This window comes from Mobula hypostoma, chromosome 9 (genome assembly GCF_963921235.1).
Source record: "Mobula hypostoma chromosome 9, sMobHyp1.1, whole genome shotgun sequence".
NCBI classification, from domain to species: domain Eukaryota; kingdom Metazoa; phylum Chordata; class Chondrichthyes; order Myliobatiformes; family Myliobatidae; genus Mobula; species Mobula hypostoma.
Window position 1 is genome coordinate 42,600,939 of NC_086105.1, and position 16,938 is coordinate 42,617,876.

Consider the following 16,938-nt stretch of genomic DNA (forward strand, 5'->3'; position numbering starts at 1 on the left):
AATGCTGGAGGAAATCAGCAGGCCAGGCAGCATGTATGGAAAAGAGTAAACAGTCAACGTTTTGGGCCAAGATCTTTCATCAGGACGAAAAAGAGAGAGATTAGAAGACAGAGTAAGAAGGTTGGGGAAGGAGAGGTGAAACTGGGAGAGGGGGATGGGTGAAGTAAAGAGCTGAGAAGTCAATTGGTGAAAGAGATAAATGACTGGAGAAGGGGGAATCTGATAGGAGAGGACAGAAAGCCATAGAAGGGAAGGGGGCAGAGCACCAGAGGGAGTTGATGGGCGGGTAGGTTGGATCCTACCCAGAAGAAATACAAGGTATTGCTCCTCCAGCCTGAGTGGCAGTAGAGGATGCCATGGACCGACATGTCAGAATGGGATGGGGAGTGGAATTAAAATGGGTGGCTACCAGGTGATCCCGTTTTCTTTCTGGCGGATGTAGATTGGGAGACCGCTTCATCCGCCAGAAAATGTGGGAACTCCCAGTGGCCACCCATTTCAATTCTACTTTCCATTCCAACATGTCAGTCCATGGCCTCCTCTACTGCCATGATGAGGACCCGTTCGGGTTGGAGGAGCAAGACATTATATTCCTTCTGGGTAGCCTCCAACCTGATGGCATGAACATCAATTTCTGGAACTTCCTGTAATCACCCCCCACCCTTCTCCTCTACCATTCCCATCTCTCACTTTATCTCTTTACCTGCCTATCACCTCCCTCTGGTACTCCTCCCCCTTCCCTTTCTTCCATGGCCTTCTGTCCTCTCCTATTAGATCCCCCTTCTCCAGACTTTCACCTCTTTCACCAATTGACTTCCCAGCTCTTTACTTTACCCCTCCCCATCTTGTGGTTTCACCCATCACCTACTACCTTGTGCTTCTTTCTCCACTCCTACCACCTCTTACTTTGACTCCTAAGCTCTTATTTCCAGTCCTAGTGAAGGGTTTCAGCCCAAAGCGTCGACTGTTTACTTTTTTCCATAGATGCTGCCTGGCCTGCTGAGTCCCTCAGGCATTTTGTGTGTATTACTTTGCTTTCCAGCATCTGCAGATTTCCTCTTGCTTGTGATAAGGTGTCATTAGGTTGGAGGTTGTTCTAACACTATGACTTGAGTCAGTAATTGACCAGGATAAAAAGATATACCTGTAACCTTATTGGGTGACTTACTGGAACATTTATTAATGACTTGGAATAAAGAGATGAATATCAAAAATTCTAAATTATGCTATCTACATAGAACAGTACATTGTGTAGCTGAAGAGAGGAAGTTGTACAGACAAATAAATGAGTGAGAAATAACCATGGCACATAGAATTCAAAGTGTGAAGCTGCCTCTTTTGACCAGAGATAAACAATAATACTTTTTCAATGATGAGAGACAAGCAATTTTTCAAAAGTGTCAAAGGAACTTGGTGTTCATTCATATAAATAGCTAAATTCTAGTGCACAAGTACAAATAGAAATGGAAGGTCGAACCTTGGTCTTTATTTCAAGGGAGATGTTTCTCAATGCAATTAGAAAATATGTAACCATTTTAAGATAGACAGCATCAATCGTGCATCCTGCTTAAAAGTGCAGTAATTTTAAGTTACCAAATACTAGTGGAATGACAACAACTTTAATGCATCAAAGTGAGTTGTTTTCTCCTTTAAAGAACGATGCCTGTGTTTTACTCTAAATTAGAATTTGCTCCATCAACCAAGAGTAGCTTACCTTCCAAAACCATTTTTAAAACTTTTTCTCCTGTTCCAAGTTCATGCGGTGAATACTTCACTGAAATTGTTCCCTAGAAATCAGAAAGATACAACCCCAATTAAAAATTGGTCACTGCCTTCTTGCATATGGCTTTCAAGATGTTTTGTTAAACATCCTTCCCTGCTGTTCTTGCAAAGAGATTCTAGACAGGAAAAAGCAAATTCAAGAAGAAAATAAATCCCACCAGTGTCATTATAGAAAATCACCTTTACAATGACTGGAGTAAAGCAGCTTAAAATGAGCTGCACACCACATTAAGCCTCCTCCTGAAATCCAGGACTGATGCCATATCACTTAATAACATTCGAAATGGAAGCTACATGGCCCTTAGCCCATTAAATATCACAGTGGATCCTCAATTTTGTTCAGCTACCATCATGTTCCTTGATTCTTTAATTTAAAAGTTTCTGCCATAATGTATACTATTCCTACTTATATATGGTCAGTAACTATGCATCATAGCGTTCTGAGGTAAATAGTTTCTGACCATAAGCGTGAAGATGTTTTCTGTCACCCCTATACCATTGGCAACTCCTGATGCCTTGAGGCCTGGACACTCCATCCAAGAGAAGTGATCTCTCAGAGTCCAACTTGTCAAGACCTGTCCAAAGAGGAAATCACCTCCAAATCTTTTGAATCTCAAACATCGGCCATCTTATTCAAACCCCCAGCCCTTTGTCCATATGTTAACACAAAAGTTAACTTAGTGACCGCTATGCTAGTCGAAGTTTTCGGATGACTCAAGGGTCGGACTGTGGTTGGGCATGGCAGGGAGAGTTTTCTTCCTTCTCCCATCTGCGTGAGATGAGGGACATTCGAGAGACTTTGAACTCTTTTACTGTGCCATGGACTGTTCTTCATCAAGTTATGGTATTGTTGCACTGTTGTAACTATATGTTATAATTATGTGGTGTTTATTAGTTTTTCAGTCTTGGTCTGTCCTGTGTTTTTGTGATATCACACCGGAGGAATATTGTATCATTTCTTAATGCATGCATTACTAAATGACAATAAAAGAGGACTGCGTGTCCTCATAATCTAATCTAATCTACTTCTAAGACAATTTTTAAGGTACAAAATTGAAAATTGCATCAGAACATGCTGAACCACTAAAACGGAAGCTGAATGGTGACAAGGTTATTGAAGGCATGAATAATGACAGCAAGGGCATGTTGGACCAAATGGCCTCTTTCTGAGGTGTGCAACTGGACTTCTAGCATCTACAGACTTCCTCATGTCTATGACTCTATGCTCTCTTAATGACCAAATATTGGAACACCGGCACAGTGGTTAAACTACCAGATTTAAGATCCAGAGACCTGGATTAATACAGCAGAGAGGGAGTTCAAATCCCATTAAGGCACTTATGGAATTTAAATACAATAAACATGGCTTGGACCACATAATGGTGACCTTAAAACTACCATTCTGTCATAAAAACCCCGTCCAGCTCACTAACGTCCTTCAGAATCTGAAATGTGCTGCCTCCAGGCAGACTGCAATACATATACCTCAAAAAGGGTCCAGCTAACCAGACTGTTGCACAGCAGCTGCTGTCTTCCGCAGCAGCTCACCGTCACCTTCTTAAATGAAGTTGGCAACAGGCAACAAATACTAGATTTGCAAATACTGGGCACATCTGTATAAAACAGTAAGTAAGATGAGTATGACACTTCAACAACAAAATTTAAAAAATAAGCACTATCAATGGTTACAAACACAAGAAAGTCTGCAGATGCTGGAAGTGCAAGGAATCACACAAAAATTGCTGGAGGAATTCAGCAGATCAGGCAGCATCTATGGAAAGGAATAAACTGTTGAGGTTCCAGGCTGACCCCTCATCAGGACTCAATGGATAACTTCCTTCCCTACAAACTACAGTTGCAAGCCAGTGTATCTGATTAAACTACAGGTTAGTTCCTACATAGTGGCGTATCTAAGGTATGGCAGGTATGGCACATGCCCTGGGCGCCACTTGAAGGGGAGGCGCCACCGAGCAGTTTCTATTAAAGTCAGACAAGCCATCCTTGAATAGTGAAAAAAGAATTTTCTTCAGATGTATGATCTGTCTTTGATTATCATGGGTGAGAAGCACTGGGATGGCCTTATTTCAGAGCATTGTGTAAGAAGACCATGGAATGTTTCTTCACGAAGGAGGAGGAAAGTGGAGCTGAAAGACATCAGAGACGAAAGAAACGAATGGCTGAGGAGAACTCGAGAGACGCTGGGTTAACAGCCAAGGAGGAAATGGAAAGAATCATGAAGGGAACACTTGACCATCTTCACAGAGAAGTGGACGAAAGGTTCGCTCGTTTGCTCGACACTGGTGCCAAGTTTGGCTTCCTTCTCGATGTCAAGGGAGGGACTGTGTTACGGCGCCGACAGTAACGATCTAAAGAAGAAGGGCAAAAATTTGGTCAAATTGTACAGCTCTGATGTTAATGGACAGCAGTTATATGAAGAAATTTTGGATTGCAGAATGTTGCTATCAAGGTGGGTCAACATGAAAATATCAAGACCTGGAGAGCTTCTTGAATTTATTGTTCAGTATGGAGATGAGCGTGTCTTCCCCAACCTTCGCATTGCTATTCAGATAATGCTAACCATCGCAGCTTCCATCGCCAGCTGTGAGAGTTCATTCAGCAAGTTAAAACTAATACTTTCATATTTGAGAGCCTCCATGGGTCAAGGCAGACTCTGTGATCTTGCTCTGCTGAGTGTAGAAAGAGAAGAAACTGAAAAAACCGACTTTGATCACATCATAGACCAATTTGCATCAGTGAAAGCAAGGAAGGTGCAGTTAAAATTTTCATGTAGTGCCATAATTTGTTAACGAGCTTGACTTGTATTTTTGAGCTGATATTATGGTAAAGTTCGTCAGATATTTGGACAGGGGCGCAATTTCAGTGCTTGCCATAGGCGCTATTTTCTGTAGATATGCCCCTGTTCCTACATAATCTGACGTATTTAAATTGGAGGGCAATCTTTAAAGCTACTGCAGTCTGAGAACGTGAATTCAAATCCGAGAGTCTTGTGCCCATCACTAAGATTATTCACTAGTTTGGTACTTGGAGAACATAGTGACACCAGAAGCTTCCCTAATGTTAGTGCTTCTGAAGAAGTGCATCTTCTCCAATACACACTGTTCCAACAGGAACAAACCTGTGAATGACCATTATCAGGTGAATAGTATTCTCCAATTACTATAGTCCACTGCTTCTGTTGCATGAAGAGGGAATAGTTCCAAGATACTAATCTCCAACAGTATTATAAATGCAAAATATTCCATCCAGAGATTAAGCTAACATGTGCTCGGTCACAGCACTGGGAGTGTAAGCAGCCAGAACAAGTTCTGTTACAACAGTTAGCTGCTGGTAAACCAACTCAAACACAAGCCAGAGAGTCTTCTTTGAATTGTAGAGCTATGTTTTTATTATTGCATTGTAAATCTGTGCAGCATTCCTTCTTAATGTGACCCTCATCTACCGCTACTCATAAACATTTGTGGTTTATGAACAAAAATCATTTAAAGCCTCAGCACAACTATTTTTCACCTCTCTGGAGAAGTATGGAAAATATATTGAATTAAAAACCCCAGCTGCAAGTCCTTAGCGAAAGTACAATTAAAAAAAAGCCTTCATCTTAAGCCGCCTGCTTCACATTTCCAATTGATATTCTCATTCCCTGTACTGATGAAGGGTTTCGGCCCAAGATATCAAATGTTTACTCTTTTCTACAGATGCTGTCTGGCCTGCTGGGTTCCTCCAGCATTTTCTTGGAGATGGACGCATTCCTATGTGCCTGCTGTCCTTGTTCTTAAAGAGCATAGAGGCTGGAGTTTGCTAATTAAGGCTTGGAGCTTTAGTGGGTGAATGTTAGGAGTCTGATGAGATTTACGCAAGCTGCCAGGGAAGGCAAAGCAGTGGCTCTGTAAGTAATTTTCATACTTTCATTGGTCACAGGTGTCAGAGGAGCAGAGAACACAAAATATTGGCTCTTTTTTCAAGATCAGGAGAGATAGGCAAAGTCAGTGATAAAGATTAAAAATTAGCTTGATTTGTAACGTGCACATCAAAAATTACAAAAAAATGCACCATTTGTGCCAAATCAAATAAGCAAGGATTTTACTAGGCAGCCCTCAAGTGCCTCCACGCTGCCAATGCATGCTCACAATTTACCAGCAGCAGTGTTCTGAGTGAGTTGAAGACTGTCAATGGGCTGCTTTGGAAGGCAGATAAAAAGTGCATTTCAGTAATCTAGTGTGTTTGATATCAAGTATAAAATTCAATAGAGAGTGGTGACCTGCTTTTAAATCGGAAATCCCCCAGCTAATGGTGTACCATATGGATGAGTGCAGGGACCCTTGCTGTTCGTTATATGCATTAATGATCTATATGTGAATGTAGAAGGTATGACAAGTAAGTTTGCAAGTGATTCAAAAATTGATGATATTGCTTGATATTAAAAAGAATTGTCTCCAGTTTAGGAACAATATTGATGTGTTGGCAAGACAAGACCATAAGACATAGGAGCAAAATTAGGCCATTCAGCCCATTGAGTCTCTTCCACTATTCCATATAACCATATAACAATTACAGCACGGAAACAGGCCATCTCGGCCCTTCTAGTCCGTGCCGAACTCTTACTCTCACCTAGTCCCACCGACCTGCACTCAGCCCATAACCCTCCAATCCTTTCCTGTCCATATAGCTGTCCAATTTAACTTTAAACGACAACACCGAACCTGCCTCAACCACTTCTGCTGGAAGCTTGTTCCACACAGCTACCACTCTCTGAGTAAAGAAGTTCCCCCTCATGTTACCCCTAAACTTTTGCCCTTTAACTCTCAACTCATGCCCTCTTGTTTGAATCTCCCCCACTCTCAATGGAAAAAGCCTATCCACGTCAACTCTATCTATCCCCCTCATAATTTTAAATACCTCTATCAAGTCCCCCCTCAACCTTCTATGCTCCAAAGAATAAAGACCCAACTTGTTCAACCTTTCTCTGTAACTTAGGAGATGAAACCCAGGCAACATTCTAGTAAATCTCCTCCATACTCTCTCAATTTTATTGACATCCTTCCTTTAATTCGGTGACCAGAACTGTAAACAGCACTCCAAATTTGGCCTTACCAATGCCTTATACAATTTCAACATTACATCCCAACTCTGACAAGTCTCCCTTCTGCCTTCACCCAGAGAAAATAACTCAAGTTTGTCGAAACTTCCTTTACAGCACATGCCCTTTAATCCAGGCAGTATCCTGGCGAACTGCTTCTCCACCCTCTCTAAAGGTTCCACATCCTTACTGTATTGGGATCCATCGCTCATCTATTGCACAAAGTGCTCACACAGAATAACAATAAATATTCTTGCAGTTCTGACATACTTAATCCATTCAAAGTCAGTAAAAAGTGACATAAATCAGAAAGACTCAGTGTCCGTGATCCATAACTGGGTGATGTACCTGTCAAAAACAGGAATTTGAACCAATAGCCTTCGTATCTATATATTCAAAAGGTGTGACGAAATGCACTAGGCTGAACGATGCAATTAATTCTCACTGATGCATGTGGACGAGGCTCACCTTAACATATTTGTCGATGTGAGCGGATCCCAACTGTAGTTTATCATATTCAATCCACTCACTAGAGCCAGACAACTGGATTTCAATGGGACCGTCAGACTCTCTGAGCTGCACAAGTGGCATGCCTGGTTCCACTGATTAACTGAAAAGCAATAAGAAATTTAGTTGAAAATCCCCATTTGAGAACATTCATAAACAAAATTAAGAATGAAACAGCAAAAATGAACAACAGTTTCAATTCAAATAAAGCCAGGCTATTAAAAAGACTCAACCAGTTCCATTTGAGTTGTTAGGCAGAAATATTTTGATGGATGCATGTGAAATGCCTTGGTATTAAAAGTCTATTAGCAAGCAACTCCCCATTAACCAATAGGAGTTTCAATTTGCGTCAGCGTTTGTCATTCACTCCGCTAGATTTCTACAAAAGGGAGAATAAAAATCCTGTCAGTCAGAAGGCTGTTGATGCTGTCAACGGAAAATTATATTAATAACATGATAAAATATTTCCCAAGAGCACTATGAACAAAACATGACTGATACCAAAATCCCAAGAAAATATTCAGGGAAATACTCAAATGTATGATTAAATAGGAGCATGTGAAGATGGGGAAAGATTAGGAAGGGGATTTTTCAAGCTAGGAAAAGCCACAGAGACCGATTAAAATCAGTAATCAAAAGGCTTGAAAAGGAGGATTGCTCCCATCTCGGATGGCCTATAGAGCAAAAGGAAACTACCACTATAAGGGTCAGCTCACAGAAGAAATTGAAAGCAAGTAGAGATTATAACATTCTGTATTTCAGCCTGAGAGAAATCAGCTTTTGGTCAGTAAGCATATCAAGGTTTAGGATGTAAGTACAGGATCACTCCAAGGTCTCCCCCACTGCACAGGGCTTCACCAATCAACTGGAAGCCAACTCCACAGCAGAAGAATGCACACAGACACCTGCGCATGGGTTTGTATGCAAGCAGCCAGCAAGTTCAAATACCTCACAGGTCTATGGAACTTCTAGGCTTGCATAGCTCCTCAGTTACTGCACTCAAGTATCGTCGTAGGCCTTGCACACAAGGTTTTGGGGTGGGGCCTGGACCTCCTATTACCACTGGGCCTGGTCAATGCCCAGCAAGAGTCGATGACACTTCTCCTACACTTATTTTCAGGATCAGGGCACAGCAGGCAAGGCCAGACTGAATTGCCCTTGAGAAGATGGTGCATGAGTCACTTTCTTAAATAGCTGAGGCCCTTGTGATGAAGGTGCTCCCACTGGAGCTGCGAGGTGATGGCTCCAAGTCCTGGTGTGAAGGACGACAATATGTTTCCAAATCAGGGCCGTGTGCGACTTGGAGAGGAACCTACAAGTGGGTGGCATCTCCCTCACTTGCTGCCCTCGGTTCTTCTTGGTGGCAAGAGTTTGAAAGCTGAATAACGTAGGGAAAGTAACTGCAGTGCATCTTGTAGACAGTGAACAGTGCATCCACTGTGTGCCACTAGTGGGAGTAATGAATGTTGAGGGTGGCTGTCAAATGGTTGTTATGACGCGTCTAGTGTGCCAGTGTAGTGGGTAGCGCATGTCGCTCTCGCTTTCCGTCTAGCAGTCTCACAAAACGGAGAGCTGAATGCACAAGTCTTTCCCAGCCAATACGCAGCCTTTCGAACAGTAAGCCTCACCCTGTGCCTCCTTGCTGGTGACACACGGGAACAGAACTTCTTTCAGACTCGGGCTGAACTACTACAAAGGACAGGGAGGAGACCCCTGCACACACAGCATGCAGGCCCACCTGCACGTGGACATGTCTTGGTGTTCATGAACAAGATCGCCAGCTATGGGTGAATAGCCCCACTGCCTCTTGGGCAGCCTCGTCAGAGGCGAAGGATACGAGAGTAAACCCAGTGTGACGAAAAAACCAAGTTATCAGAAGATTGATGCTAATGAGAGAGATAAGTGAGACAATGGAGAAACATTCAAAATGCTAATAAGAGAGAAGAGAGAGATTAACGAGAAAGAAACACATTTCAGAATATTGACAGACCGGTTGCTTTGAACCTGAACTGTTTGAAGTTTGATGGACAGGCGATAGCCCAGCAGGGGAATAAAAAGAACAGGTTCAATAAGGCACGACACACACCACGAGATCACGAGATAACGAGACCCTGGAAGAGCGGTGTGCCCCCACAAGTTGGTGAGAGTTTGGAGGTCTGGTCGCGGGAACCGACCATAGATGCACAGGGTGAAAGGGTACGATCGGCGGGAACCTGGTGTGTGTGTCCGCCCTTGCCTGGGTGCCGGGTTCACCGCGGAAGAACGATCGTATCCGGAGCCGAGGGGTCACAGTCGGTGACCACAGAAGACATAACAAAGGGTCCGCCCAAGAGCTAACCGCGAAGAACATCAAAGTTCTGCTGAATCAGATTTGAATATCTCTATCTCTCTCTCTCTCTCTCCAATGGCACAACAGCAATTACTGCGAACTGTACTAAGCTGAACTGAACTCTGCGTCACTTGAGACTGATCATTTTACCCCGAGACTGCGATAGAGCTTGGTTGATTCCTATTATCCTAGTTCTGTGTACATGTGTGTTTTATCATTGCTAACCTGTTGCATTTATATCCTTGCAATTAGAGTACCGTGTTACTTATTTCTTTAATAAAACTTTATTAATTTCTGTTAAACCAGACTCCAACTAAGTGGTCCATTTCTGCTAGTTTGGCAACCCAGTTACGGGGTACGTAACACCAGAGAGAAAATCCGGAGTGGAGCCCTCAGGTGGATGGACATCATTGAACATCCTTCTGGCAGCTCCTGCAGCCAAGCTGGTGCCAAACATATTGCTTTACTTTCCTTTGGACTGCACCGGTGGGGCCGAGAGGGGGTTCTTGACAACTAGTCACCCCAGGATCTCCATATCTTCCACCTAGGCTCGTGCCCTGGAGAGGTAACTCCAGTGCCAAATGATTCCATTGTCCTTCAAGACAGACAGATTATCATCAGTCAAACAACCTACACTGTTCTGAATGGTGTTTTATGGTCCGTGAAAGGCATTGACTCTACACAGTCCTATAGGTCATTGGTGAGGCCATGTTTGGAATACTGTGTACAGCCTTGGCCAATCTACCCCAGGAAAGATTTCATTAAGCGGGAAAAAGTGCAGAGGAGATTTATAGAGATGTTGCTGGAACTTGAAGGTCTAAGTGATGGACAGAGGCAGAGTGGGTTAGGAAGTTTTCTTTCATCGGAACATGGGAAAATGAATCGTGGTCTTGGAGATGTACATTATCATGAAGGGAAGAGACAGGGTGAATGCATACAGTCCTTTCCAACCTCCCCCCCCCACCTCCCCAGAGTTAAGTAATCAAGAACAAAAGAACATTGTCTTAGGGTGAGGATGGGCAGATTTGATAGGAATTTGAAAAGCAACTTTTTCAACCCATTCCAGAATGAGCTGCCCAATGAGGTGGTTGAGGTAAAAGACAATTGGACAGATACATGAATAGGAAGGATATGGGCCAAACACAGGAAAGTGAGACAAACTAGATGGGAATCTTGGTCAGCACGGACCTGTTGGGCTGAAGGGCCTTTCTCCATGCTGTGCAACTCGGTCCACCACAAGAAGCAACAGGAGTTGGGTCAAGTGCATTGTGGGAATTAAAAGGCCTTCCTTTTTTCAAAATTAAAATAATGTAATGTTTACACGTAAAATAAAAGGAACTCCATACAGTTAGCAGAGCAAATGTTATCAGTGCCCTCATGGTTAAAACTAAAAATCAAATTATAATTATACACCTCACTCTGCCCCACAAGCTCTGATTGCCAGCAGCCTCCAACTGAGAGAGCAATTTAAGGAACAGCATGTACACCTTCATAGTACTAACGACAGCTTGCTGCTTGATGAAACAGCCTGAATAAAAGGTGAAAAGCATCAACAACATAACCAAGGGCAAGTCTAGCACAAACCTGAGAGGAGGGAGAGAGAAAAAAAACAGGTCACTGCCTTGCTACTGCTGTGCTTGAGTTTACTGAATGGGGGCTGAAATTTGGGAAATAAAGTATAAAGTAGACAACTAATCTTTAAAGTGACTGCTCACTTTCATTTGCAAAGAGGAACCCAGGCTGTGTTCACTGAGTGTCTGTTAAAGGGTCACTGTACCAGTAAACGCTTTGGATAAAACTACTTACCTGGCAAAGGAAGAGACTCAATGCCAAGGGTTGGATAGATCGTTCAACAGCTGCTTCATGTACTAAGAAAAAAACTGCAATTTTAAGCTGTCAGGGCTTTGGAAGTTATTCAAGAGGAGTGTAATGTGTAAAAGACCAATCACATTTGTATCAGTTGGGTGTGGGGAATCTTCTCGACGGCGGTATCTGGGTTGCATGGTTTCAGAGAGAGCACATCTTTCTAAGACTTCTGAGAGGGTACTCAGATACAATTGCTTGAGGATTTTTTTGAGACGGAATAAAGAAGCATGCCATCATTGAAGAGAGAGAGGCTTTCATCCCACTCCTGCAAGAGAAGATGCAAACTCTCCACATGTCCAATCCATACATCCCATCAATGCACTCATCCCTCAAGCCCTCACCTTCCTCAGGTAGGTCTAGGTGAGAGAAGCAGTGACATCGAGAATACACAGGACACATATTCAAAACATTAAAGGCAGCACAGAGGGCAGGCGAGAATGGCAACGTTATCTATCTGCTATCATGAGTCTCTACTAGAATCACCACTGTAATCTTAGGTTTTACCCAAGCCAACCCAGAGGGTGCTAAACCTCTAGCAAACTAAGGAATGAAGCAGCTCTCTGTGAAACAATCACCTGCTGAAAGAGTAGAAAGGAGAAAGAGCAAACATCTGACTGCCAGACAGCCAAATGCTGAAATCTCTATGCTGAGGCTGGTCACCTGCACAAAACCCATCCTATTCAAACACGTCTAAACACTGGCAGAGACAAGGTACCTGGGACCAGGCAACACCAATCAGAACTGCTCCTAAAGAAACCAGAAATCCTGTCCCCCAAAGTGGCAGGCACTCGGATGGGAATGAGGAGGAAGGGACAGAACAAGAGTGTGGAGTCTGAAGAGTATGGAATCATCCTTCAGCAACCATTCCCAAACCCTGTTCAAAGGCTGCAGAGCAAATTGAGAGCAACCCAGGGACAGTGGAGAGCTGCACGACTTGGGAGGAAAGGAAAAGCGCGCAGGTCTGAGGAGCTCTACACACAGAGCAGGACGAGATGCTGGAGTCCCCAGAGAGCAACACTGAAGCCTTCCCTTATGAGAAGCAAGAAAGTTGCCAGCAGGAAAGGCAAACCTAGAGGCGAATTCAACAAGCAGCTCGAAGAGCAGAGAATGACAGCACCGTGAGAACGGCGCTGCTAATGAATCTGCCCCTGGAGAACTGAGGTCAGTGGTGTTAAAGGCAAAGCTGCCCAGCCTAAGGGCAGTGCAGCAACCCCAGTGCCTGAGCTCCAGCAATTCAGGGATAACAGCGTGGAAGGCAAAGCAATCCCAGCTCGGAGAAACGAGCAGCTGTACTAGGAAAAGGTGGAGAATCCCAGCTCCGGGAATCTTGGAGCAGCACTGTAGAGAGCAAGGAAGAAAGGAACGCCAGCACTGGGAATCTCGGAGCAATAGCAGGACAAGGCGAGGTCTCTTGGTTCCACGAATCTAGGAACAGCACCAGAAAGAGTGAAGTATCCCAAATCTAGGAATCCATGAGAAGTACTGTGAAAAATAAGACAATTCAGCTCTGGGAATTAGGAAGCAACCACTTTGTTAACAAAGGACAGAGGAAACCACCAATGTCAATCAAACAAGTCCCCACTTTTCCACATCAGAAATCAGCAGCCTGAGCAGATCATATCCTGGGCAGATACACAGTTCATACCCACTGGAGCAAAGAAATTAATTGTGATGGGCTTTACTTTGTATTTTATATTTTAAAAAGCAAGTTAAAACTTGCATCTATTAGCATATGCAGTGTCAAAAACACTGCATACTGTTCTCTATTATAAAATTAGATTGTCAAGGTCAAGTCCAAACCTGCTAATTTTGAAGGAATCCAGCTTGCTACACAGTAATTATTAGACATGGTTAGGATGATGCCCCTGTGGGTTACGGCTCTGGTTACGGGGTAGCTGCAATCCTCAGGTCTGGCTGTTTGGCGTGCTGGAGAAATAACTTCATCACTCAAGTCAGAGGCGCAGTCGTGAAAAGTGCAGGGGTGATGGGGAGGGGAGAGTCGTGACTCATTATTAAGTGATTTATAAAGATGTTCCATTAAAAATGGTGCCATTGCCAAGGTCCTGACCAGATCAGTGAAAGATGCAAAGTTGTGCAATTTCTTCGGCAGCCCTGAAGATGGAGCACTGTGACAATACACCTTCTCTAAACCAGGTACGTAGCTCCATTCCAGTCTTTTTCTGCTTTGCAGCAAAAGAATTCACTGCTTAATCCACACTCATATCCCAGTCTAACCCATACCTCATGTTGGCTACAGAAAGGCATTGGTGTTTGCAGAAAAGACAATGGAGTGGAATGCCAAACTGGTGGCCTCAGAGAGTGATCAAATGGGTTGGATAGAGATTGGTGAAGCTTCTCGTTGATTTCCTGATCCACATATGGGAAGCAATCAAGATGAACATCAAGATGTTCAAAGATCAAAGTCAATTTATTATCAAGGTACGTATATGTCACCATATCATACCTTGGTGAAAAGGGTCAGCAACTTTAAATTCCCCTGTGTTATCATTTTGAAGGACCCATCCTGGACCCAGCACCAAGGTGCAGTTACAAAGAAATCATGGCAGTGCCTCTACTTCCTTAGGAGTTTGCAAAGATTCAGCATGACATCTAAAACTTTGACAAACTTCTATAGATGTGTGGTGGAGAGTATAGTTGCATCACAGCCTGGTATGGAAACAATAATGCTCTTGAATAGAAAATCCTACAAAAAAGTAGTGGCCATGGCTTAGTCCATCATGGGTAACACCCTCCCTCCCCACCATTGAGCACATCAATATGGCGCGCTGCCACAGGAAAACAATATCCATCATCAGGGAGTCCCACCACCCACGTGATGCCCTCTTCTCGCTGCCATCAGGAAAGTGGTACTGGAGCCTCAGGACCCATGCCACCAGGTTCAGGAACAGTTATTACATCTCATCCATCAGGCTCTTCAACCAAAGGGGATAACTTCTCTCAACTTCACTTGCCCCATCATTGAAACATTCCCTCAGCCAATGGGCTCACTTTCAAGGACTCCTTCATCTCATGTTCCCGATATTTATTGCTTTTTAATATTATTATAACTTATTTGTTTGTATTTGCACAGTTTGTTGTATTTTGCACACTAATTGAACACCCAAGCTGGTGCAGTCTTTCATTGATTAATTCTATGATGGATTTATTGAGTATGCCCGCACAAAAATTAATCTCAGGGTTGCACATATGTACTTTGTTAATAAATTTGTTTTGAACTTTTAGAGACATTTTCTTGCAGGCATTCACAGCAAAACAGGGAAATACAATACAATCAATGAAAACCTACACAAAGCGGTCACCAACCAACACCAATGTGCGAAAGGAGACAAACTCTGCAAAAAACAAATAAATAAGTAAATCAATAATTCTGAGAACATGAGCTGTAGAGTCCTTGAAAGTTGGTCAAAGATTGTGGAATCCATTCAGAGATGTAGTGAGTGATGTTATCCACGCTGGTTCAGGAACCTCATGGTTGGAGAGTTATAACTGTTCCTGAACCTGGTGGAGTGGGACCCGAGGTTCCTCTACCTAGCCTTGATGTTCAATGACATTGCTATGGCCACATCCAACCAACAATATCCTGGGGGTACCACTAGCCTGGAACTCAACTGAAATAGATGCATAATATTGCTGCAACAACATCAGCTAGTGGTTTGGTTCTCCGCAATTAGTGACTCATCATTTTCAACCATCTACAAAGACGTGTGTTGGGGGAGTAATGAAATACTCTCCACTTGTCTGGTCAATTGCAATGCTAATAACCCTCAAGAGACTCATTCCTATCCAGAACAACACAAGCTGTTTGACTGGCATCTCATCAACCAAAGTAAGCATTCATTCTCTCCACTGCCAGCTCTCAGTGGCTACCCTGGGCACCAATCTACAAAGAGCGCTGCCATTATCACCCAGGCTGCACTGGCAGCACCTATCAAACCAGCAGCAGCTACAACCAAGCACAAGGGCAGCCGTTACAGGGCAACACCACCACATGCAGATTGCCCACAGGGCACATGCCACCCTGATTTATAGATGTATTACAGGGTGTAAATCCTGGAATTCCCTGCCCGAAAGCACAGTGGGAGCAGCTTCACCAATAGAAATATAGTGGCTTGATTCATCACCACCAAGGACAATTAGGGACAGGCAACAATACTGGGCTTGTCAGTGAATCCAAGGTCTCAAAAATAAGCAAAATTAATTATTATAATGAGCCGGAATCAAATATTATATGTAATTGTTTCTTTAAATTAAGATCAAACTTTATAACATTAAAAAAGCATTTCCAGGATATTCTCCTTTTCAAAAACCACTTTTTCCCTTCAAGAGTGCTTTTTGTGTTACTTTAGTCAAAGTATTGATCCACCATTGAACACAGTCTGGGAAGTTCTACCTGCCCAGAGTGATACAAGCTCTAACTTTGATCACAAGTTGCACATAGCCAGTCTTGGACAAAGAATAAACAGAAGGTTGTGAAGACATGGACATCTCTCGGCAAACTTCATGCAAAGCAAAATCAATCTTGTACCACGTGGGAAAAAATAACATGACTGAGACTCCAGGGTGTGCTTCAAGCAGAAAGGGTCGGTTCGAAGGTACCTGGCAGCAAGTCCTCAAAATGTCAACAAACAGGAGAAGCAAAAGGCCTGGAAACAGAAATTGACAGCATAGAATGCCATTGACCCTCTAAGCTGGTGTCAGCTACCTTCAAAGAGCTCCCAAGTAAATCAGTCCTTGCCTCTTAAACTTGAGCATTCCAAGGTACTTTGAACACCCTTGGTTTTTAGAATGCTTTTGGGCACATTTGCTCCACCAACAAAGCTGCTATTTCATAACCCCATTGCCCCAGTCTGTGTGAATTTTACACATTCTCTCTTTCACCACATGCGTTTCTTCTGGATATTAGAATTGATAGGTTACGTGGCCACTATAAATACTCCCTAACATGCAGGTGAATGGCAGAAGGTGGGAGGAATCAATGGGAGTGACAGGAGAATAAATATAGGATTAGTGTAAATGGGTGTTGGATGTTCAGTACAGTCTCAATAGGCTGAATGGACCAGTTCAGTGCAACATTGTGATTCAACAGCGATGACACCCATTACAGAATCAGATTCAAAAGGATCCTAACAGCTTTGAGTTTCAGGAAGATTATTCCCATATCTCTCTAGTTACCAACCATCGCTTAGCAGAAATAGCTTCTCAATCAAAACACTTAATTTTGAACACCCCTCTTTAATGCTCCCTTCAGCTTCTCTACTACAAGTAGAACCCCACATTCTCTTGAATCTCCATGTAGTTAGAAACCCTTTATTCCTTGCTTAATTTTGATAACTCTACT

At 43.1% G+C, this 16,938-nt stretch overlaps 1 protein-coding gene across 4 annotated transcripts in view; it reads right to left on the reverse strand.

Annotated features, from left to right (window-relative positions):
• pot1 (protection of telomeres 1 homolog) overlaps positions 1–16,938 on the reverse strand; it is a 355,041-nt gene that overhangs the window by 260,296 nt on the left and 77,807 nt on the right. For all 4 annotated transcript variants that reach the window (XM_063058161.1, XM_063058162.1, XM_063058159.1 and 1 more), the window contains 2 exons: positions 7,346–7,487; positions 1,715–1,787 (listed from right to left, as the gene is read on the reverse strand). In XM_063058161.1, the coding sequence (XP_062914231.1) occupies positions 1,715–1,787; positions 7,346–7,468 (196 nt within the window). In that variant the 5' untranslated portion in view covers positions 7,469–7,487. The remainder of the gene's footprint in view (positions 1–1,714; positions 1,788–7,345; positions 7,488–16,938) is intronic.